The 26,340-nt window shown below is 37.8% G+C and overlaps 1 protein-coding gene across 2 annotated transcripts in view; it reads left to right on the top strand.

The window, feature by feature from the left end:
- The window catches only part of NLK (nemo like kinase), a 184,696-nt gene that overhangs the window by 106,672 nt on the left and 51,684 nt on the right, over positions 1 to 26,340 (top strand). For both annotated transcript variants that reach the window (XM_049861463.1, XM_049861464.1), the window contains exon 3: positions 7,812 to 7,867. In XM_049861463.1, coding sequence (XP_049717420.1) covers positions 7,812 to 7,867 — 56 coding nt within the window. The remainder of the gene's footprint in view (positions 1 to 7,811; positions 7,868 to 26,340) is intronic.

Raw genomic sequence — 26,340 nt, 5'->3', positions numbered from 1 at the left:
AAGATGAACCTTTTGAGAGTAAGACTTGAATGAATAGGAGAAGTAAGGACTGCCATGGTGAAAATGGCATTTTGAAAGATTAATCTGGCCATTGTAAGAAGGTTGGATTTTAGTTTGGAAGGCTTTTATACGTCAGAGAATAGCTACAAGGCCCTGCTAGTAGCTACTACATCATCTTAAAAGATAGATTCACCTTGGTACAGTAACTTAAGGAAGCAGAAATGGGTTTAACTCTCTAAAGATTGAGATCTTTTAGGCTTCTCACCAGTGCCTAGAGTCTGCTCTACTTTAAAGTCTTGCATATTGCTGTCTCCACCTCACCCATCTATACACGTGTGTATATGTGCCCATACACACGTAATTGGTACATGATCAACATGGGAAAGTGATGTTTGAGTGTTTTCATCAGATTCTTTGAGAATTTAATAAAAGTTATGAACCCTGTCTTGGAAAAATGCACAGACACAATTTTTTCGTCATTTTAGGCTTTCACTAATCTCCTAAAGGCCATTCAGAACCCCCTTAGGGTCCATGGTTTCTTGCTTATGAGACCCAGCAGTAGAGGCCTTGGGCATTTTCTTGTCCTTAGCCAATAGCACTAAGCACACAATGCGTAGTCAGTGTATTTGAAGAGTGAACTATTGAGTAAATGAATGAAAGTGACAGAAAAAAGAAATCCTAGAGTCTCCATGATCTCCCTTTTGGGATTACTTTTTCCAGTCTTTTAGCTCTCGTATGCTGTAGAGAGGGCTGGAATGAGACAAGGTAGAGGTAATGGAGGCAAAGAAGAATTATTCATTTTCCTTTGTGTAGTCTGACCTAACTCAAACAAGTCCTCTTATGGTTCCTAAGTTGTTGTTCAGTGCCATCAGGTCGATTTCAACCTCTAAAGTGACCGTATGTACAACAGAATGAAACACTGCCCAGTCCTGCGCCATCCTCACGATCATTGCAATGTTTGAGCCTATTGTTGAGCCAGTGTGTCAGTCCATCTGATTGAGTCTTCATCTTTTTTGCTGACCCACTACCAAGCATGATGTCCTTCTCCAGGGACTGGTCCCTCCTGATAACATGTCCAAAGTATGTGAGATGAAGTCTCACCATGCTTGCTTCTAAGGAGCATTCTGGCTGTACTTCTTCCAAGACAGATTTGTTCATTCTTCTGGCAGCCCATGGTATATTCAGTATCCTCCCCCTACACTGTAATTCAAAGGCATGAATTCTTCTTCGGTCTTCCTTATTCATTTTCCAGCTTCTGCATGCATAGTACCCATACCCATTGCTTTCGAGTCAACTCTGACTCATAGCGACCCTAGAGGACAGAGTAGAACTGCCCTATAGGAGCACCTGGTGGATTTGAACTGCTGACCTTTTGGTTAGCAGCTGTAGCACTTAACCACTACACCACCAGGGTTTCCGCATGTATAATAGGTGATTGAAAATACCGTGGCTTGGGTCAGGTGCACCTTAGTCCTTAAAGTGACATCTTTGCTGTTCAACTCTTTAAAGAGGTCTTTTGCGGCAGATTTGCCCAATGCAATATGTCATTTCATTTCTTGACTGCTGCTTCCATGGGCATTGATTGTGGATCCAAGTAAAATGAAATCCTTGACAACTTCAATCTTTTCTCCATTTATCATGATGTTGCTTATTGGTCCAGTTGAGAGAATTTTTGTTTTGTTTATGTTGATGCATAATCCATACTGAAGGCTGTAGTCTTTGATCTTTATCAGTAAGTGCTTCAAGTCCTCTTCACTTTCAGCAAGCAAGGTTGTGTCACCTGCATACCTCAGGTTGTTAATGAGTCTTCCTCCAATCCTGATGCTGTGTTCTTCTTCATATAGTCCAGATCCTCAAATTATTTGCTTGGCATACAGATCGAATAAATATGGTGAAAGGAGGAAATCTTGATGCACATATTTCCTGACTTTAAACCATGCAGTATCCCCTTGTTTTGTTTGGTAGACTGCCTCTTGGTATGTGTACAGGTTTCACATGAGCACAATTAAGTGTTCTGGAATTCCCGTTCTTCACAGTGTTATCTGGAATTTTGTTATGATCCACACAGTCAAATGCAATTCATAAGTAGGATAAAAAATCATACCAATTTGGCACGAATAGTACCCTTTTCTGAATGCAGACATGCTTTTGAGCTGCAGACATCAGTAATACTAACAATTCTGCTATGCATTGTGAAAAGTCAAAGGATACTATAGAGGCAGGTTGCTTTCCAGTGGATTTGTTGTTGTTTGGTGTGTCCCTAAAGTTTGTGGTACTGGGCAGATTCTTGATGCATTTAAAATAATAGCCTGTCATGTTCATGAACTGGAAGACTCAATGCTGTTAATATGCCTGTTATGAGCTATATATTCAATGCAATCCCAATCAAAATCCCAGCATGGTTTTGTATGTATGTGTGCATGGAACTGACAAACTTATTCTAAAATTTATATTAAAATCCAAAAGATACAAACTAGCCAAGACAATCTTCAGGAAGCTGTACAGACTTGGAAATTCACATTATCAGATATCAAATTATATAAAGCTCCAGTAACCAAGGCAGCACAAGGATAGGCAGATAGATTAATGAAATAGAATAGTCTATAAACTGACATGCACATACATATTCACCTGATTTATAAGAGAGGCACTAGTGCAATTCAGTGAGGAATGGATGGCCATTTCAGTTAACAGTTCTGAGTCTATGAGGTATTCATAAAAAAACCAAACCAGACTCAGTGCTGTCGAGTTGATTCCAACTCATAGCGACCCTATCGGTATTAGGTATTCATACGGACAAAAAATGTGCCTCAACCCCTACCTCACACTATATACGTAAATAAATTAAAAACAGATCATTAGCCCTAAATGCGAAAAGTAAAATAGTAAAACTTCTAGAATAAAACATAGGAAAATATTTTTTAACTTTGAGATAAGCAAAGACTTTTATTTTAATTGTGCTTTAAGTGAAAGTTTACAATTCAAGTCAGTTTCTCATGCAAAAACTGATACACACATTGTTATGTGACCCTAGTAGCTCTCCCTATAATGTGACAGCACACTCCTCCTCTCTACCCTGTATTTCCCATGTCCATTCAACCAGCTCCTGTCTCCCTCTGCCTTCTCATCTCACCTCTTGACAGGAGCTGCCCACTTAGTCTCATGTGTCTACTTGAGCTAAGAAGCACACTCCTCACCAGTATCATTTTATGCTTTATAGTCCAGTCTAGTCTTTGTCTGAAGAGTTGGCTTCGGGAATGGTTTTAGTTTTGGGCTAACAGAGAGTCTGCGGGTTCATGTTCTTTGGGGTCCCTCAAGCAAGGACTCTTTAAGAGGACAAGTTAAACATTAATCATTCTAAAAAATGATTGTTGAATTGGACACCATTAATATTAAGAGCTGTTCATCAAACTTACTGTTAAGAGAATGAAAAGAGACCTCAGACATACTTCCAGCAAAAGACTTGTTTTCAGAATATATTATGTGATAGAACAAATTTTAAAATAAGTATTTGACGTTTGAGGAAGACAATTAGATGCAAGCAGTGTTTTTAGTGGGTGTTTTTCAGACGATAAGTTCTGTATTTAAACATCATAGTCCTATTAAGAGCTTCTGCAAATAAAAATTTTCCACCCATCAGTAAAAGACTTAAGAATTTTTCAAAAGAGGATAACCAAATGGCTGAGAAGCATATTTTAAAAAGTGCACTAAGTCATTAGTTGTCAGAGAAATATAAACTAGAATGAGATACCACTATATGCCCACCAGAATGGCTGAAATTAAAAAGACTGACAATACCAAATGTTGGCAAGAATATGGAGCAACTGAAATTCTTATCATTGCTGACTGGAGCGTAAATTTGTAAAACCACTTAGGAAAACAGGCAATTTCCACTAAAGCTAAATATATACCTACCCTAGGACAACGTACTTCTACTCTTTGGAATACGCTCAGAAGAAATGAATGCATATATGCACTGAAAGTTGAACAAGAATATTCCTAGCAGATTTATTCATAATATCTAGGAAGTGGCAACAACCTAATGTGTGCCGGCATTACTCTGGTGAAATACATTGTGATATATTCTAGTCATATGATACAGCACATCATACCATACATATTGAGCATCAGTGAAAAGGATGAACCACTGATCCACACAGCATTGTGGGTGAATCTCTCAGGAATAACAGTAAATAAAAGAAGCCGTGTGGAAAAGGCTCCACACTTTATGATTCAAGTTGTATAAAGTTTAAGGACAGGCAAAACGAATCTGTGGTCATAGAAGTGAGAATAGTGGTAAACTCTGAACAAGTAAAAATTCATCAAATTTTACATTTTGGATTTGTTTACCATATTACAACTCTATTTAAAAAAAAAAAAAGTAACATAGTCTCTTCCTTAAAGAACTTAGAATCTATTGGCAGTGAGAGAATGTTGCAGGGGGAGGTTCCCTAGTTCCTTTGTTTAAAATGGGACTTAACAGTTGTTGGGTGTTGTCAACTTGATTCTGACTCATAGTGACCCCTAGTGACAGAGCAGAACTGCCCCATAGAGTTTTCTAGGCTATAATCTTTATAGGAGCAGGTTGCTAGGTCTTTCTCCTGCAGAACCGCTGTGTGGGTCCTAGCCACAAACTTTTCAGTTAGTAGTAGCCAAGCGCTTATCCATTGTGCCACCAGGACTCTTTTGGGTCTTAACTCGATTCCTTGTGCCTTATTCCTGTCTTTGAATCCTTGGTTCTTGGCAGAGTAGAAACTCAGTAAATGTGTGTTGTATGAGTGAAGAGTTGAATTTCTTGTTATATTTGCAACTGAGATTATTCACAGCAGTAAATTGTCTTTTTTAATTAAGGGCTAACTGAAACTAAGCCATTTGCTAATAATGTAACCAGTGTATAGTAAATCTTAACATCCTGGTTGTTAAAATCTTAAAAAAGAGCTACCATAATGAGCTTTGGGGTTTTTTTTTGCGGGGGGGGGGGGGTTCTGTTCATCATGTTGTTCAACTCTCATCACATAATTTGTTATGACCCACACAGTTGAATACGGTTTCCACATTTTCCATTCATGATGACCTTTTGTCCAGTTCTTAAAAGATTTGAAAAATGTGCTGAGACACTGGTAATAACTGTCATTTAAGGATGTGGCTTTAGATCATTTTTTAATTAGACAATTCTGCTTAATTTTTTTAAAGATCCTTTGAAGAGCTGGTGATATTTTGGGATACTCTGACTCTTTAGACATCTTTACAAGTGCCCTCCTGTTTATACCTTAGGCTAATCTCTCACACTTTATTCCCACAAATAATAGTGGGTTATACAGGAACTCAGACTACTCAAGTGGAGAGTCAGACATGAAGTCTGGAGTTTGAAACCGCTGCTGTTCCTTCTCACATTCCCATTTACATCACTCTAAGACTCCTGGATCATTCCTGAATACTTCTGTCACCTGGAAACACTGTAGAACACCATCTTCCAGTAGATATTTGCGGTGGAAAGAGTAAGAGAATAAAACAACAGGCATTTAAAAAATTCCGGGCAGAATTTTAAATATTGTACCTTTGAAGCTAACAATCACAGCTAAATGCAAATTCCTAACCCTGTTTTGTATGGCTTTTCTACAAAAAAGCCTCATCAAATATGGCGTAAGAAACCTCATTCTTCTTTATCAAGGTTTAAAATGTATGGTTGTCACTTTCCTTTGGATAACCTCTAATTATAGCAGATAGATTTGAAGTGTAAAATAGCTTTGTCTAATGGACACTGTCACTCACTGCATTCTGTTTTCCCCCAAGACAGGATGTATGTTGTTCAGATACAGAGTTTAAAGTCCAAAAGATGTCAAGTAAAATACTAATTTCTAACTGTCTCCTTCAAGCATCAGATATTCATGTTAAAAATTGTTCTGTCACATAATGAGAAATAAATATATGTGGATTCATGATACTGGCTAATTGTATAGCTTAAAAATAGAGAAATAATGTATCTTTCATATGATAAAAATTATTCTTTGGAAAGGCTGGAAAATCTGTTATTTTCCATTTATACTAAAATTGTAAGTATAAACAGTTTAATTCCAAAGATACATATTTCTTATAAAACATCTGAATTATTTTACAATCTCTGTTTTAATGTAGGTAAAGTCTCTTTAATTATAGAAGATTTTAGTTTAATTTAAAATTTTAAAATGAATGCTTGACTGAAAAAGAATAACTTTTAAAAATGAACTAGGTTTCTTAAACTAACAAACTTGAAAATTATAAGACAATTGGAAATTTGAACCCTGGATATTTGGTGATGTTAAAAATACATTAAAATTTTAGATTTGATAATTGTATTTTTATTAACATTTTTATCTTCTAAAAATACTGAAATATGTATGGATGAAATGATAAATCAGGTTGCTTCAGAATTACATAGGTGAAGAGTTATAGATGAAACAGAGTGGCCATCTGTGGATAGTTGTCAAAGCCACTTATTGAATACATGGGCATTCTTTATACCAGTCTGTCCACTGTTGTACGTTTGAAATTTTCCGTTACCAAAAAAAAAAAAAATCTTAAAAAGATGTGAGTAGCCAGGAGATACTAAGCTAAAGATCAGAAAACCTGAACTTGTACCACATGGTTTATTTCCTGTTGTAATTTCCTCCATGTCCCTTGAGCCTAGTATTTATCATTAGCAAGATAGGTTCAAATTCTTAGGCTTGACATAATAGATGGGACTTAAAAAAGAGTAGCTGGACAGCTGGTAAGGGGAGTAGGCCTGTTTGTTAGGTTTCAGTGGCAGAAGCTGCAATGATAGTATGCTGCTTTTATAAAGGACTGAATTTCAGGTGCCGTAAGGTCTTTTTTACTACCCTAGTGACTTCTTTTTTTGCCCTTGGAATAAAATTCAAACCGTTTAACATAATTTAAAAAGATTTTTGTGTGATACACCTGCTGTCTTCCTCTCCTGTTTTATCCCAGGCAGTTTTGCTCACATCCACTATATTCCACAAATGCTGGTTTTCGTGTTTCTAGAGTCTGTCTGGTTCTTTCTTGCCTCTATACATTTATATTGCCTACTCACTGGAAACCCTTGTAGTGGCTAAGATTTGGCTGCTAATCAAAAAGATTGGCAGTTCGAATCCACCAGGCGCTCCTTGGAAACCCTATGGGGCAGTTCTACTCTGTCTTGTAGGGTCGCTATGAGTCAGAATCGACTCAGTGGCAGTGGCTTTGGTTTTTTGTTGTTGTTCTTACTCGTTGCTTGACCAATTCGTATTCAGCCTTCAAGTCTTTTTTTTTTTTAAAGAAAGCTTTTTCTCCCCATCCCTCTTTGCTGTTTCCCTTCATGATAATACATAGTATAATTATATATTTGTGTAACTATTTGCTTGGTGCCTGCCTCTCCCCTAGGCATGAGACTAGCAATGTGTTTTGTTCCTCAGTATAACCATAGGGCCTACCACAATGCCTGCCAGATAGAAAGCACTTTGTAAACATTCATTGAACAGAAGAATAAATGAAGGAATGGTAGATACGGCTTCTCATTCTCTTATGGCAACACTGATTGTTATAAATAGTGCATTTCTTTCCAGTTCTCTCCTGTGAATGTGGTATAATCCAGTTGCCTCTCTCGTTTTGGTTTAGGTAGAATTGTCTTAATGCTTAGTGCTGTGAGTTTCTTGATGGATAAGTTAGTTAATTTCAGTGGACAGTTGTAACTAAGCTTTAAAACATTAAAGAGGTAGCAGTACTGTATTTATGATGTTAAATTTTGTTTCCTTTTTAGTTCCCTAAATTTGACTTTTTTTTTCTCCTTTTCTCAGGTACTCTCTGCCCTTGACATACTCCAGCCTCCACACATTGACTATTTTGAAGAAATGTATCCTAACCAGGGAATGTGAAAGAAGGGAACAGTTTTTTTTTTTTTTAATTAATTTGCTCTTCTAGCACCTTTGGGGTTTATACCTTGAAGTATATTAAATATCAGCTTTGCAGAAGTGCTTGAATATTTGGAACCAGGTAACTTTGAAATCCCAAACATTCTGGCAGAGCTTAGTGTTTTCAGTATGTCCTTTTGTGGTAATACCACAAAACAGACCTTCTGAACAGTTATCTTATTTAATCCCCACACAGCCTTATGAGATAGGTTATTAGCATCACCATTTTGCAAATGAAACCAGTGAGGCAGCTGTGTTGTAGTGGAATCCAATAAAGTGCCTGTCAGTCAAGAGGATAATACTGCTCTTCCTTCTACCATTTGGGGTAAGATGCAAATTAACAAGCTAATAATGTAAGCTAAATGTTCTCAGTCCCTTGGACTCTGGTGGTAATGGTGATGATAATAGCCATTACTTAAATAGTTTCTATGATATGCCAGACACAGTTTTAAGTTTTTTACACGTAGGACTTTATTTAATCCCTATTAAAAAAAAGAAAGACTCTGGAAAAGGTATTGTAATTATTCCCATTTTACGAAAGAAGAAATGGAGGGACAAAAGGTAGAAACTTGCCCAAGGTCACAGAGCCAATAAGTGTTGGGATTGAGGCTCAATTCCAGGCAGCTGACTGCATAGTCTTGCTCTCAACCACTGCCTATAAGATTTTCTCAAGATAGAGGCTTTAACATTCTCCTGTTACTACTGTTAATGTCTAAAAATAGTATGTTAGGTACTATGGATAATAATGAACTGTAAAACAATACCTGGTATAGCTCCTGGGACTATGCATGAAAAACACTGGGACACAGGTTAACCTATCTGATATTTCCAGGAAAAGTGTCACTATTTACCATTCTGCATTTAAACTTTAAGTGAAAGATAGGGAATCCTAAATCATTTAATTTGATGAGCTCATGATAGTGCAATTTATTCGTTGTAGGCTTTTAATTAATGTTTTAGGCCTGTGTCTCAGAATGGAAGCCATTATAATAGTGTGATACTTTCACTGATTTAGTAGTGAGATAAATTAAAATCTCATTCTTACATGGGTGGTAGGTAATTCCATACTTGAGTATCATCTTCATTATTTTTTTTTAGAAACTAGCAACAGTTAAGAGCTTCCGTAAGGGAACGAGAAAGGCTAGGCTGGCTAGGGAATTGAGAGACCTTATACAGTGATGTAATTGTCACTGGCCGACACAGTTGGGATGTTTTGATCTGATAAACCAAAAGCTCTTAAATGCTATAATTCTTGGTGATCCTTTAATTGACAGATCCTTGTGGGAACTAAACCTTTTGTGTAGTAAAGGGTTAACTCAGCAGATTTAGGTGCTGAAATCCTGCACATTCCAAAGAAAGGAGTGGTCTATGACTAGTTCCTGGCTAATAAGATTGTCTTTGTATACCTGAGAACTTGGGCCAGGTCAGATAGTTTGTGCTAATAATGCGATTTATGATGAACACTTGTTTTTTTGTTCACCTATAGCCCTGAGCCACACTGTATCAATTTAACTTCTTGGGTGAAATTGACATACTAGCTACTAAGTAGCTAAAGTCAGTCACGTGGACATTCCATACCCACGTGACTGGCCCCTAATGAAAACCCCGGACACCAAGGCTCATGTGACCTTCCCTGGTTTGTAGCATTTGCACGTGTTGTGTCACACATTGCTGCTGGAAGAGTTAGTGCTTCATCGTGACTCCAATGGGAGAGGAGAACTGGAAGCTCATGCCTGGTTTTCCTGGATTCTACCCTATGCACCTTTTTTTCCTTTGCTGGTTTTGCTGTCCTTTCACTGTGATAAACTATAACCAAGAATATAATATCTTTTCTGGATCCTGTTGAGTCCTTCTAGTGAATCCTCAAACCTGAGGGTTGTTTTGGGGAACCCTGGCACACTTTTAACCAAAAAAGTGCAAAATTAATATGAGGGTAGAAGAACTTTAAAAGTTCTTCGCTCAACTATGGGTCAGTAAGGCGTCTAGGTGGTACAAATAGTTGGCATTTCACTGCTAACCTAAAGGTTGGCAGTAGACCCACCCAGCGGTACTGCAGAAGAAGGGCCTGCCAGGTGATCTGCTTCTCTTAAGATTACAGCCAAGAAAACCCTATGGAACATTTCTACTCTGTAACACATGGGTCGCCATGAGTCAGAATCGACTCAACAGGAACTAACAACAGTATGGGTCAGTAATGGCAACTTAAGAGAAGGCACCAGTGAGTCCATTTCATAGATTTCTTGAAAGTTAACCTGTCTTCTCACAGAAGAAAAGGAGGGATCTGTTGGCAGTGGGGCAGTACTTGTTTCTTTCAACAGAAGCACCTTCGTCCATCTGGTCAGCAACTTTTAGCTGGTGGAAAGGGAATCCACATACTAGAGGGCATTCCTGTGAGTATGTAGTACTACTTCTGTCTCTTTGGAAATAAAGTAGGTGACATCAGACCTTGAAATCAGAAGAAATCCCATTTATTAAGTAAGAATTTCACTGTATTATAGGTTGTGTTGGGGATCCCAAAACTAACCTTATTTAATGGCTCACTAAAAGGACACACAATTCAGAAAAGCAGTTGTACTCATGGCTACAGATTATTACAATGAAAGGATACAGATTAAAATAAATAAAGCAAAGAGGTGCTTGGGGAAACCAGGCATGAGCTTCCAGTTGTCCTCTCCAAGTGGAGTCAAATCAACAGCACTTCATTCTCCCAGCAAAATAAGTAACAACACCTGCAAATCTTGCCAACCAGAGAAGCTCACCCAGGCCTTGGAGTGTAGAGTTTTTATTGGAGGCCAGTCTCATAGGCATGGACTGTCTGTGTGATTGACCTTAGCTACTCAGTAGCTAGTACGTAGATCCCCCAGGAGGTAAAACAGATGCAGTGTGGCCCAGGGCCCCAGTGAGCAAAATGATGTGTTCATCATATATCATGTTGTTAGCATAAACCATCTGGAGTGTACCAAGGTCTCAGGGATACAAAGATACTCTTTTCAGGCAGGATATCTTAAGGGCTTACAGGTTAGAGGCCATTCTGAAAACCTTTGGAATGTGCAAGAACAGCCCAGGCTACTGAGTAAACCCTTTACTACACGTGGGCCATCTATGGGGAGAAAATGTTTTCATGTAAGATAAGTTGGTGAATAGGTATATTAAGTAAATACCAAGTCTGTTTAGGGTTTCTTCAGTATGAGTCCGACTTAATGGCAACAGGTTTGGTTTGGAAACCCTGGTGGTGTCTGGTTAAGTGCTACAGCTGCTAAACAAAAGGTCAGCAGTTCAGATCAACCAGGCGCTCCTTGGAAACTCTATAGGGCAGTTCTGCTGTGCCCTGTAGGGTCGCTGTGAGTTGGAATTGACCCGACGGCACTGGGTTTGGTTTTTGGGTTTCTTCACTAAACACTTGGCTGATGCATTGTGTTCATTTTGTGCTTTATTTTACAGGTCGAGGAAGAATTGTTTGTATCAGGCGTATTATGTACTTGGGTTTGTCATTACTTTCTTTTTTATAATTTATTTTATTCTTCTTGAGAATATATGCAGCAGAACATACAGCAACAGTTTCTGCATGTACAGTTCAGTGACACTGGTAACATTCTTCAAATTGAGCAGCTTTTCTCAACCTCCTTTACCAAGTTGTTCCTCTCCCATTAACATAAACTCGCCCCCCCAGAGGTCCTATCTAACCTTTCAAATCGCTGTTGTCAGTTTATCCCATATGGATAGATCTTAAAAGAGAACATGCTCAAGGCAGATATTCTTTACTAGTTAAGATAAACTGTTTAGTGTTAAGAAGATTTCAGGGGATATTTTTGGCTTAAGATTTGAGTATTATTTCAGGACAATAGTTTCAGGGGCTCGTCCTTCTCCATGGCTCTAGAAAGCCTGGATTCTGTGGGAATTGGAAATTCTGTTCTGCATATTCCCCCTTTTGATCAGGATTCTTTTGTAGAATCTTTGATCAAAATATTCAGTAATGGTAGCCAGGCACCATCCCTAGTTCTTCTGGCCTCATGGCAAAGGGGGCAGTTGTTCGTGGAGGCAGTTAGCCACACATTGCATATCCTCCTCCTATTCCTGACTTCTTTTTCCTGGGTAGGGTTTGTCATTACTTTTAAAACCCTGTGCATTGCTGTAACCAAGGAGTTCTCAGCCACTTATTATTATTGGCCATAATTAATTCTGAGTCTCAGAGGTCCTTAATTCATTGTTATTTCAAATACTTGCAAAGCAGAGGAAAAGTTACCATAGTTATATTATAGGTGGTATAATAGCTGTTAGTAGCCTATTTCAGCCGGTTTCATTAACCAGCAGAATTTTTCTATGAAATACCCCTTCCAAAAATTGTTCATGAGTGTTTAGGTAATGAACCTTTGCAATAAAATACTTGTAGGACTCTCTGGTACGTCATTTACTTAAGTGTTTAATTTTTATATTTCATCTCGTCATATTTAAAGTTAAAAAATTGACACCTGTTATTTTCACAATAAGCTGGCTACAGATGGAAAAATCTTTCAGACATAAACTTCAGTATTCATGTGTTTTCTGTTCCGTGATTTTTAGCTATATGTCAAATGATACACAGGAAGTTTTCTAGTGATGGTGCCGTCTGAAAAAACTGACCTCTTGTAACATAAAAAAGAAATTATACCTGTAACTGCCACAGAGTTCTAAACACTTTTTAGGATGATATGATTTAGCTTGAAGTACAAGATGCTAACAATTTATGTTATAGAACAGCTATTAAATGGAAATGTAAGAAATGCTGTAGTTACATGTATGCTCTGCCTTTGATGATTCTTTTAATATCCTAAATAGGAAGTTTGCTTTTAATACAAATAAATCTGTTGTAGCCAAAGCAGAAAAATAATTTTTTCTTCAGTTTCCATCTCTGAAAAATAAGAATGTTTATTACTTAAAGCACAAAATATTTAAGATTAATGGGATTGCAAATTACTGCATGGATTTAACATAATATATTGTCTGTGTGTTTCAGCAGCTCCCTCTGTAGGACATAGAAAACATGGCACACACCACACATGGTTTCAGAGAATGGTTTTTGTTTGTTTAATTGGAGGATTGTTGTATCTTTGCAGGCTTTAGAGTGGATAACATTTAAAGTTTTAATTATGTGATGATGGAATTGTACTTTTAAGAAAAACTGCTTTCAGGCCTTAGGGGCCAAGGATGCTCGGTTGTTTTAGGTAAATTCTGAGTATATTGCTGTCATCCAGTGGATGTTTTTATATTTCAGTGATCAAGGGGTCAGTTCATAGAGTCAAAAAAATATGTTCATCAGATTATTTAAATTGTAAGAGGAAAGAAACAATGCTAAGTATCCCTATAGTATGTACAGTACCATATCATTACTCTTTTTTCCTAAGGCTGTAAAATTGGGATCTTAGAGTGCATGATTAAGTTTTAATGGACATTTACATCAGAAGGTCTCTTTAAACCTAATTGAATAAAAAAAAAAATTTTTTTTTTATTGAATAGCTAGTATTATTTTAGAAAATCTGACGTGTATGAGCATTTTGATGTAATCAAGTGTACAATAAAAGTATCAGCATATAGTACCATGCAGTTAATCTTATGTATCTCTCAGGAGAGACTGTAGTGCCTACCAGAAATTTACCTTGGGTTTTGAAAGTGGAAAAAAAAAAAAAAAGATTATCTAGATTATAGTTAATGTTTGTCAATCTGCCTACAGGATGCAACAGATTTAAGACAAATCAGATATGGAAGGAACAATAAATTCTACCATGACCTCTGTATCATCTAGCTTTTGTGTTTTCACATTCTTAATCTGATATATCAATCTAGAAAGTATATTCATTAATAATTTTAAGACAGCTTTATGTACTTTTCTGAGCTTAAGTTTTAGCATGTTTAGATATCTCATTTTTCAGGTTGCACTTTTGAGTTTCTGTTTGAAACTCTATATGAAAAGAGTTCGGCAGTTAATTACTTTGAGCCTACTGAAATTTAATCCAAGAGAAGCCAGTTCTAATTGTTTGAATGGAAAACAATACTTGTTAGGCCTCAGTCGTGATTCTGGACTTTGCAAAATACACCTTAACAGGTCCCTTAGCAGAAACCGCTGGTTGCCTGCTGGATTGGAAATTAATCTTAGCATTTTATGGAGAAGAATAGTGGTAGAGCTAATCCTCTGTGTAGAAGCAGTTACAGTCTAAACACAGTGGGAATGAGAAGTCTGATGGAGTGACCATGTGTCCCCATTCGCCAGGACAGTCCTGAGTTTTATCTGACATCTGGTATAATTATTAATAAGTGCTTCCTTTGACTCTCAGACATGTCCCTGTTTGGATGATAGATTTGGCTTGTGCAGCCAATATTTAAACAGGAATCTCTGTCACAAAGGCATTGAGATAACCTATATGTCAGTTTGTGCCTATTAGAATCTTTGATAGGCCGTAATGTAGTTTCTGACATCTGCAGATGCAGAATTTAATTAACAGTATTTATACACTATATTTTATATCAACGTTTTATCATTTAAATAAACAATACAGAGTGCATGATTTCCTGGCGCTGTGCAACAGCTGTGTAACCCTCAAGGGATCCAAGGAGGCAGTGGAGATTTAAGAGCAAACAAAAAGGAATGTGTATATGATTCCTATGGAATGCAGCCTTTCTGTAACAATAGCATTAGAAAGAACTAGAAGACTATGTACTGGGAGCTTTGAAGATTCCCAAATTGTAAGAACTTCCTCCTCTTATAATTTTGTTCCCAGAACCAGGGATTTTTGTCTTTTGCTCACTGTTGTATTCCCAGCACCTAGGCCCATGCCTCATGTACATTGTTGTGTGCTGTTGAGTCAATTCCAACTATCGTGACTCTATAGGACAGAGTAGAACTGCCCCACATGGTTTCCAAGGCTGTAAATCTTTACAGAAGCTAGGTGCCACATCTTTCTCCCTCAGAGCGGCTGGTGTTTTCAAACCACTGAACTTTTGGTTGGCAGCTGAGCTATTAACTACTGTGTCACGAGGGCTTTTTGGCAAAATAGTCCAGGAGTAACTAAATTCCTGACCTGTTTACTGCTTAGTCAATGTCTGGTTAGCCTTATTTATTCATTCAACCAAACACACAGCATTACTGTGTGTATGACATTGTACTGATTTCTGCAGTGAATACAAAGATGAATTGTTCTTACATTACTAACAATGCACAAACAGCAAAGAGAAACTAGATAACTGGGAGCTGCTCAATATCAAACACTTATGCTCATCCAAAGACTTCACCAAAAGAATAAAAAGATGACCTATAGACTGGAAAAGAAATTTTGGCTAGGACAAATCTGATCAGTGTCTAAGCTCTAAAAGCTACAAGATACTGTAAAACCTCAACAACAAAAAGACAAATAACCCAATTAAAAAATGGCTAGAGGGCATGAACAGCCACTTCACCAAAAAGACATTCAGCAGGAGGAAATGCTCACGATCATTAGCCATTAGAGAAATGCAAATCAAAACTACAATGAGATACCATCTCACCCCAACAAGACTGGCATTAATCCAAAAAACACAAAATAATAAATGTTGGAGAGGTTGTGGAGAGACTGGAGCACTTACACACTGCTGGTGGGAATGTAAAATGGTACAACCACTTTGGAAATTGATTTGGCGTTTCCTTAAAAAGCTACAAGTAGAACTACCATACGATCCAGCAATCCATAGAGAAATAAGAATATATACTAGAGAAATAAGAGCCCTCACAAGAATAGATATATGCACACCCTTGTTCATTGCAGCGCTATTTACAATAGCAAAAAGATGGAAACAGCCCAGGTGCCCATCAGCAGGTGAATTGATAAACAAATGATGGTATATTCACACAATGAAATACTACACAACGATAAGGAACTATGAATCCATGAAACGTCTCATAACATGGAGGAATCTGGAAGGCATTATGCTGAGTGAAATTAGTAACGAAAGGACAGATATTGTATGAGAGCACTATTATAAGAACTTAACAAAAGGTTTAAACACAGAAGAAAGCATTCTTTGATGGTTACCAGGGTGCAGAGGGAGGGCGAGGGGTATTTACTAACTAGACAGGTAAGAATTGTTTTAGGTAAAGGGAAGGTCAGCACACAATACAGGGGAAGTCAGCACAACTGGACTAAATGAAAACCTAAGAAGTTTCCTGGATATAACCAAACACTTCAAGGGACAGAGTAGCAGGGGCGGGGTTCTGGGGACCATGGTTTCAGGGGACATCTAGGTCAACTGGCATTACAAAGTATATTAAGAAAACGTTCTGCATCCCACTGTGGTGGGTGGTGTTTGGGGTCTTATACGCTAGCAAGCAGCCGTCAAAGATGCATCAATTAGTCTCAACCCACCTGGAGCAAAGGAGAATGAAGAATACCAAAGACACAAGGAAAATATGAGCCCAAGAGACAGAAAGGGCCATATAAACCAGAGACTCCATCAGCCTGAGAACAGAAGAACTAGATGGTGCCTGGCTGCCACCAATGACTGCCCTAACAGAGAAAACAACAGAGATTCCCTGATGGAGCAGAAAAGTGGGATGCAGAACTCAAATTCTAGTAAAAAGACCAGACTTAATGGTCTGACTGAGACTGGAGGGGCCCCAGAGGACGTGGTCGCCAAACTCTGTTAGCCTAAAGCTAAAACCATTCCCGAAGTCACCTCTTCAGACAGATTAGACTGGACTGTAAGATATGAAATGATACTCGTGAGGAGTGTGCTTCATAGCTCAAGTAGACACATGAGACTATGTGGGCAGCTCCTGTCTGGAGGTGAGATGAGAAGGCAGAGGGGGACAGGAGCTGGTTGAATGGACATGGGCAATACAGGTGGAGAGGAGTGTGCTGTCACATTGTAGGGAGAGCAACTAGAGTCACAACAATGTGTATAAGATTTTGTATGAGAAACTGACTAGAACAGTAAACTTCCACTTAAAGCACAATTAAAAATAAAATGATTTTTTTTTTTTTTTTTTAATGTGCCAGGTAATGTTTTAAACACCTTATTCTTGTCTCCCTTATACAAATGAAGAAACTAACTCAGGGAGGTAAATAATGTGTCCAAAGTCACTTAACTAGAAATGACTGAGCTGAGATTTGAACCCAGTCTGTCTAGCCCAGTGGGCCAGGAGTGCCCTTAACCCACTATGCTCTGCTGCCTCTTTCTCTCAGAGTAAATGTGTGGGGAGATACCCGTTGTCATTGCCATCAAGTTGATTTCGACTCATAGAAGCCCTAGATGTATAGAAATAAATATCATATAAGGTAGAACATGCCCAAAAGAATAAGTGAGAAGGGGCTTTAAAAGAAGGAGAAGATTACTTTAGGCGAACAAACAATGAAGAGATTGTGTGGAGAAAAAGACATTTCAGATAAGCCTTAAAGGATGAGAAGGATTTGGGCATGTGGCATTGAGGACATTCCAGGTGGTGGGTGTAAGTATCAAGAACATCTTTCAGGACTGGTGAATCATCCAGTTAGCTAGAGTCTAGCATATATGAATGATGAGCAGTTATGCTGGTTGGGGCATTGGTCTTTATTCACGAGGCATTTGGAGCCCAGTGAAAGATTTTTGTGGCAAGAAATGACAAAATCAGAAATGTACTTTTTAAAAATTAACAAGGACCTGACGCTGGCAGCTGAGAGGCAGTGAAGGTTTCAAAGACTTGTGAAAGGAGAACAGAAAGATACTTGGCAAAGGATTGGATCTGGGCAGAAAGCCACAAAGACAATGATTGTGTTTCCAGTACACACTTTAAAAGGTGGAAGGAGAAAGTGATACCAACGATATATATAGAGAGAAAGGAAACCTTAGTGGTGTAGTGGTTAAGTGCTATGGCTGCTAACCAAAAAGTTGGCAGTGCAAATCTGCCAGGCGCTCCTTGGAAACTCTATGGGGCAGTTCTGCTCTGTCCTCTTGGGTCGCTATGAGTCGGAATCGACTCAACGGCAGTGGGTAGATATATATATATACATATATATATGAAGAGGGAATAGTCACAGTCCCCCTCAAAAGTATTCAGACTCATGGACTCCAAGGAGGAAGGTTTTAAGAAAAAGAATAAAGGAGCATTGGGGTAATGGGCAATGTTCTGCGCTTATAGGAATCTTGTCCATTTTATTCCCTGCTGTATCAGTCCCAAGCTTTTAATACAGTCTCTGGCACATAACAGATTCTCAGTGATTATTTGATGAATAAAAGGGTGGATGGATAGATGAAGCAACAAAAGAATTGTGAATGAGGACTGAAAAATCTCCCACTTTTGAATTTTAAAGTAATTGGTGACTTTGAATGTTTTTGGGAGTATTGGTTTCTTCAAAAGTGAGTCTACAACAGTTTAAGAAGTTTTTCTTGAGGAAAGTCTTATTTATCTTTGCATTTCCGAAATCCTCTAGCATTTGCTTTACAAATCATAGGTATTGAATAAATATTTTCTGAATGAATGAGTGTGAAAGTGGAAATAGCAAGTGGAAACTGGACCTTCAAGAAGTTTGGTTCTTAAAGAACGATTGAATAAAGAACATGTTTTTTTATTTTGTTTTTAAGATAAATAGGTTGGTTGGTTGGTTTTATTAGGATAGGAAACACCTTTAAATGGACCACCATTTTATTTTGTCTCTTCTCAACTATCATCAAAAGAACTCAGTAATAGAGTTCTCTGATGTATCTTTCCTAGATTGTTCCTCCTTTTGATTTTCGTCCTCTGTGTATTTTGAATCCTCTCTGCCCTTCAGAACTCTTCCTTTTAATAACTTTGTTTAAAATCTCCAACCAAAAATGAACTACACTGGTGATGGGTAGCATTGGGTGGGTAAGGAAGCATCCGTAGCCTGGCATGTTGAGAAGCTTGCCCTCCCTTCAGGATGCTGTTGTGGCTGTTTATACCACTGATGGCAATCCACTCTTGGGTTTTAAGGACATCATTCATGCTGTGTTTTACAACAGACCAGAGAGAAATAAATTGCTGTCAAATTCTGTTGGGCACAAGGACATTTGAAACCAGATTGTTTGGACATACAAGTAAGTTTTTCAGACCTGTTAGTGGAAGGGCCAGTAGGTCTAATTTGACAACTAGTCATCTTTTGGAGAAAATGTTAAGATTAGTTGTATTGGTGTAAGAAAAGTGATACCCTTTATATGACTGATACATGTATCCTTTACCTTCTGAATGGGTTAAGAGATGATTAAAGAATCCACCCCTTTGCTTCATGAATCAAAAAATTGGAGGAGTAATATGTTTTTAATCTAGGCAGAGGCTTCTCTTTCGAACATCTTTCTTATATGCAGAAGAATAGTGACTTCCAGTCGTTTCATTTGGCTTCTATTCCTTTCTTCCTAAACCTAGGTTTATGTGTATATCTGTTTCCTTTGGAGGGTTTTGATGATGGAAGATTAGGAATCACCAGACGCCTAACAGCTGCATTTCGTAGACAAAGAGCTTGGCCTTTGCCTTCTCCAGGGCACTTTGGGAAGTAGAGAGCGAAAGTTTGAAATAACATCATTTTATCTAGGATGCTCTTCCTGTTTTATTACATACGTTTAATAAACACAGTAGTCTCAGTGACAAGGATTCCACCAGCAGAGCCTTCTGGGCTACAGCTTTCCAGCTTTTTTTTCTCTTATGGAATTGATTTTCTTTAGTCAGTTTTAAATTGCAATTGAGGTAATTTTAATATTTGACAGACTATGCAACAAATGAGTTACTTTTAAAAAAATTTGCATTTGCCTGGGAAAGAGATTGTTGTATTGCAACAGTGTGACCGTTTATTCCATTGATTTCTATAGAGAAGCACAGACATGCTTCAGAAAAGGTCAGTGATTCTAATTGAAGCACACAGTGATTTTTTTTTCTTAGTCGCAAAGGTGCCTGTGCTTTTTGTTGCAAAGAAGATGATGAGATTGAGGGCTGACCATTTATTACAAGAGAAAGCAATTCTCTGTGTGATACACGGCTGTTTTTCTTTCACACGGAAACCATTGTTTGAAATCAACAATATCCATAAACCAGATTTTCATTATCCATGCTATTTAATGCCCCCATTTTTATTTCAGATCAGGCAGTTACATATCTGAAATCTAGGCTAAAATGTCCTTGCTCTGTGGAACTTCCTCCTTTCAAACAGGGTGGTAGAATTTCAGAATTAGGTCTTACAGTGTATTTAAGCATGATTTAAATAACATCTTAAGACTTTCCATATTAGAGAATCATGGCTTGAGGGGCCAGACTTGGGTGTCTGCGTTCTACAATTTATTAGACCACAAATGTACTGTGTCCCTTTGGAAAAGTCACCTGATTCTCATAATTGTTCTACCATGTATCACAAAGATAAGAGTCTAAAAAATGGTAGATCTGTGACCAAAATGGGGCCTACTTGGTAAATATTTCATATTATAAGACTTCTTTTTTGTAATTTGGTTTCTGTTCAATATGAAATTAAAAAAAAAAAAAAAGTTTCCATTATCTAAAGCCAATACAGATGGTTTAGGGATTAGAAATAAGTTTTCAAAGCTTTTTGTTCATATCTATTCTGTAGGAAATAAGTTGATATGACAGATTCTCCATTTTCTTCTCCCGGCCCAATAAAACCAGTTAAATACCTTTATTTTGGTATTGGAAAGCTTTTAACATATCATTAATGGTTTTCTGTAGGACACCAGCTCATTGCCCTTGGAACATTAAATGTGCTGTCAGACTTCAGTGTGGTTGAACAGGCAGGGCAGCCTGCTATAGTTGTGGACCGTAGATGGTGAACGTTTAACTTAATTGGTAATTTTCTACATAAAATATCCCAAATTTTCACATAAACACATCTTCTATTGTCCAGAATGGTTAGTCTTCTATTAAGGTACTTATTTGGGAGCCCTGGTGGCGTAGTGGTTAAAAGCTACAGCTGCTAACCAAAAGGTTGGCAATTTGAATCCACCAGGCACTCCTTGGGAACCATATGGGGTAGTTCTGCTTGTTCTATAGAGTCGCTATTAGTTGGAATCGACTCAGTGGCAACGGGTTTGATTTTTTTTTTTAATACGATATATTTGCACACCTTATTAGTAGTAATAAGCGTTTATTCCTAATCGTTCATAAATTTCTCCAGTTCTTATTGACTCTGAATGTTGTATAATAGATCAGTTTTATTTTTATCCTTCTTTCTGAGGGATGGGAAAAATCTGACTTCTCCCATACACGTTCTGAGTATTGGAGCTAAAATAACATCAGTCACTAAAATCAGACCCCTTTTCCATTCCTTCTGCCCGCTATACTCACCATCCTTTAGTTGTGCTACCTGACCATAGTTGTCTTGAGCCTAGTGACTTCCTGTCACATTATGAACCAGGAACAAGACCCTCATCCTGTGTTTTGTTTTTTAAATCCTTATTGGTTCAGTGTCTACCTAGCCAGCACTCTTGTGAGCTTGAGGTAAAAGAAAGAATATATTGTAGTGGTAAAGAACATGTAGTCTGGAACCAGACTGTCTAGATTTGAACTCCAGCTTTGCATCTTATTACCTGTGTGATCTTAGGCAACTTACTTAACCTTTCAGCCTCAATTTCCTGATTAATAAAGTGAGAAAATAATGATACCTCATAGAGTTATTATGAGGATTAAATTGGCGTATATATAAATACATGCATACTTAGGACAGAATCTGGCACTTGGTGCTATAAAACTAGTTAGCGAAGGCCTTTATAGATGAGATGGAACTTGAAGTAGAAACTCTTAGGAACTTTCTGATGCAAAGTTAAAGCATGTTCACCCCACTACCAACAGATGACATTAGCAAGTACTCATCACAAACAAATGGACTGTCATAACAGCCTATCAGAACCAAACCTAACCTGTTTACAGAGAGGATTCTTTTTTTAAAGTAAATTAACTAAGGAAGAATGGGTTATTAACCTTGGTCTGTCATATTCCCTTGCCTTGCCTCCTCCTCTTCTCAGAAGATATATTTAGTTTACAGTTTGCTAGCACCTCCAAGCCTTCTATTCAGACTGCATCCATATTTAAAAAAAAAAAAAAAAAAATTCCTGTTGCCGTCCAGTCGATTCTGACTCAGCAACCCTTTAGGACAGAGTAGAACTGCCTCAGAGTTTCCAAGGAGCAGCTGGTGGATTCAAACTGCCAACCTTTTGGTTAGCAGCCGAGCTGTTAACTACTGTGCCACCAGAGCTCCGGATGGTTCTTATTGGTTTTTCCATTGCCTTTATTGTTGCTTGTTGCCATGGAATCAATTCTGACTCATGGCGACCTCATGTGTGCAGAGTAAAACTGCTCCATGAGGTTTTCAGGGCTGTGACCTTTCAGAAGCAGATCACCAGGCCTGTCTTTTCAGGCACCTCTGGGTGGGTTCGAACCGCCAACCTTTCAGTTAGTAGTTGAGCACTTACCCACTTGTGCCACCCAGGGACTGTTCCATTGCCTTTACCAAACCTTATTAATTATAAAGATAGGAAGTAATTTACTCCTTCATCTTGAGATCCCAAGAACCATTCCCTTCCTATGGCCTGTAGTAGTCAGCTGCCTTTTTTTTTCCTCCGTTTAAAAAAAAAAAAAAAAAAATTTTTTTTTTTTTTTTTAAAGCCTTTCCTGCTGCACAGAGGTTATCTACCTAGGCTTTGTTTTATAGCCCTAGGCTTTGCTGTATTAGCAATCCTGGGGTGGTTTTAAAAGAACTGTTTAAAGTTCCAACTCAATTAGAATTTTTTTTCCATCTGCTTTGAAGAGTCACTATAGCTAGGGCAAATTGTTCATGCCAGCTCTTTGAAACACCTGTGTTCCAGGTGAAGCCAAAAAAAAAAAAAAAATCTAAAGCTTGAATCTAGTCTTCTCACCTCTCCATTAAAAAATATCTCTCTGAAATGCCCCAGCTGGTGGGAATGAAATGCTAACAGACCTCTCAACTATTAAAGAATAATATTGAATAACAACAAAGCCACACCTAATTTGAGCTTTTGAAAAGCCTCATAACCCTATTACCATTCTCCTGAATTGCTTAACCTTCTGGTTAACCTTCTGATTATTAGCCTCTTGACATACTTAACTCAGATGTAAGAGTTTTAGAGGAGCTTCTGGGACTGCATTTATTTGATCTTTTTGCCATATTCCACTGTTCTGGCTTTATATTTTTAAGGTTGGTAGACACCAGGAGGCATGTGTTACATGAAGACCCAGAGGTTTCAGAAGCAACTAAATATATCAGACCTGCCTTAATTGGAGGATATGGGGAAGCAGTGGGGCTTTTAGCCACTTCATGGACCAGCTGAGTCTCCTGCTACCAACTCAATTTATTTGAGAACAGTACCTCAGGGAACTTAATAAAACTTGTGCATGCTAGCACAAGTCCGTGTTTTAGTGAGAATACAATTTATTTATGTACTGTTGTTTTCTGTACATAATATATGCATAAGATCATTATTAAATATTAATCAAGAGCACTTCATTATACAGTTGGCGATGGGTTTAATAGTTAGGTGTTTAATTGATAGTCTTTTTCTCTTACTGACACATCACTTAGAGGTGACAAGAGAACTCTGGTAGAAAATAGGATCAGGTCAAAGTGGTATTTTTCCTAAGGAGGAAATATGATTTGCATGAGCTAAGCAAAGTTTATTTTTTGTTTTTGTTTTTGAACATATGCTGGTTTCTGGAATAGTAATTAGTTATGGGATACCAATATGGTAGCTAATCTTTGCCATCCTGAGCTCAAGAGGGAGAAAATCTTCAGGTTACTAGAAGCCCTTTACCAAAAGCAGAAGTCCCCTGTGTGGAGGTTCCAGAAGTCTCACAGAGATCAGCACTTTTAATTGTTCCCTTGAGTTTCCATTCTGTCCAAAACCAACCCTAGCTCTCTCAAAAACAGTGCCTTGTAGAAAACTTTTCCTAGTTGAAGAAAAGGTTTTTTGTCCCCGTGAATGAAATTTGAGCGAATGTAACCATCACGATACTGTTTTTGGTGCTCAAAAAAAAACTCAAGACCCTACTAGTAAGACAGGAATAAAAATTTTCTCTTCGTCTTTGACAGTGATGTCCTTTTGAGATTGCTTGGTCTTTCCTTTTAAGATCACAGTTGCTTAAGGGAGTTTTTTTTATTGGTTGCCTGATTTTTGTTCCTTTTTTATATTCACATCCCCCTCCCCCATAAAAAATGGAGGGGAAAATGTTGAGAAGAACTCAGATCAGCCATACATTTTGGTAACGCAGAATTTTCCTATTGGGTAGTCCCGATCCCTCCTCCCCCACTTACTATCCATTTGATCTTGGAAGTTATTTGATATTCCTTCCGGAGCCTCCGTTTTCTGGACTATAAAATTAGAGATAATATCTTTGGAAAGCTATTGAAAAGAATAAATGAATTAATGTATGTCAGACATTTACCACAATACCTGGCATGTTGATGTTTAATAAACTCAGCACCCTTCCTCTTTGCCTTGATGATGATGATGATGAAGATAGTAGTAGCAGGAGCTACTACTCATTCTTGTTCCCTGTGATTCCTGTGATTCCCATACATTACCTAAATCCTGGCATTAACCCTGTGAAGTAATTACTGAGTCTATTTTATAAATGCAGAAACAAACCCAGAGAATATTTAACTTGCCTATTATGCGTTTTAGTGGCTCCAAGGGAGAAAGATGTGGCAGTCAGCTTCTATAGAGAGTTATAGCCTCGGAAACCCTATGGGGTCGCTGTGAGTCGGAATCACTTGATGCCAGTGGGTTTTTTTGTTACCCTAGGAAATGGCAGAGTTGGGATTCTGACCCTGATCTTTTTTATTCCAGAGCCTACACCACTCTGCCTCCCACTGCCTAAATCCATTTAACTCATTTAAAAAACCAGCTTTCTGACCTTCTCCCTTCTAATGTAGAATCATTTTGTCCTTACCTTTTTCTGTGGTTTTATAGCTCTGAAGTTGACTTAATCTTTTGTAGGATGGAGTACACAGATCAAGAACATACACTGTACCTCTGTCACATCCTAGCTGTGTCTTTGGCTAGTTCTTCTCTAAGCCTCTTCAGTCATTTGGTAAAGAGGAATCATAGTAGGACCTAGTTCTTAGAGTAATTAGGAGTAGATGACGCAAAATAAATTTAAAGCTGGATGCCTAATACACAGAAAACTTAAAATAAGTATCACTTTTTTTTTTTTAATTCTTTGTTTCAGTCAAGCTTCTGTGTCTGTGTACATTAGAACCTTTTTTCTTGTCCCTTCTATTTGATTTTCACGTATCAGTCTCAGTCTTTTTCTAACCTCTTGACTGTTGGCTTGCTTTCATCAGTCTTTTCTCTCTGCCTTTTCTTTGAGTTAGCATGCTCTGTACACCCACTTGGTACCCCGTCAGTATTTATTGATGGTAATGATGATGGTTAAACAAAGACACTGTTGGCACCAGTCCTGCAGCCTCTGAGACTGCTTGAATAATCATGACTTCCTAAAAACAGAAAAGGACTCAATCATCTTACACATAATTGAAGGTCAGAATTTGATGTCAGCATTTGTTTCTGTGGTGATTGTGTAGCTTTTTCTGCAGAATTACCTTTGACAGTTGGGGCAGTCAGGCTTTCTGGCATGAGGTTGGCTATCATGGTATTCTTAAATTACTTCCTGAAATAGAAGCAGCATCACAGAGGTGGGTTAAACAAATATATTAATCATAATACAGATTTGTTTTAATTGGAGTAAGAGGTCAGGGGAGGCTTACAATTGAGATGTAGTTGGCTGCTAGGCTCTAGATTAGTTCCCTGGTCTTGCCCATGAGCATCTTTGCAACAGAGAAAATTATACAAACCTGTTTAGTGCTAAGCTCTCTTTTCTCTGGTATCTTTTTTTTTTTTAATCTCTCATTTTTTTTTTTTTTTTGTATCTTTAATGTTTTCCCAATTCTTTTTCTTGATCCTCTGAAAATTCCTTATTTCTTGCATCTTCCTGCTTTGAACTCTGTCTTCCGTGAAAACCTTGTCTCCCTCAGCAACCTTCATGGAAGTCTATTAGAATATCCTGCTTATTATATTTTGGGCACTACACTGATGACTGAGCTGTAGACACTGCATATATTATTCTAAAGAATGTCATGTGGTTAAGATTGAATTTATAACCCCATAATAGTGAGATGCTTCTGTTATTTTCATATTCAAATTTTTAAATAAAAGAAGGAAAGAGGTAAAAAAAAAAAAAAAAATTAAAAACCCTCCTTGTTCAAAGAAAAAGATTGTAATAAAAAAAATTAATATCCCATCTCTGGCAGATTTCACTTAGTAGAAGGTAGACATTATTATTATTATTTTTTTTTTTTAACCATATATAATGATTCCCAGGCTTTTTGCAACTTTGACCTCTCACCAAAGGCCTTTCTTATAATTCTAGCAATCTCTGGTTTGGACATAATTTTTTTTTTTTTTC

Source organism: Elephas maximus, chromosome 19 (genome assembly GCF_024166365.1).
Source record: "Elephas maximus indicus isolate mEleMax1 chromosome 19, mEleMax1 primary haplotype, whole genome shotgun sequence".
NCBI classification, from domain to species: domain Eukaryota; kingdom Metazoa; phylum Chordata; class Mammalia; order Proboscidea; family Elephantidae; genus Elephas; species Elephas maximus.
This window is presented reverse-complemented; position numbering and strand designations above follow the sequence as displayed.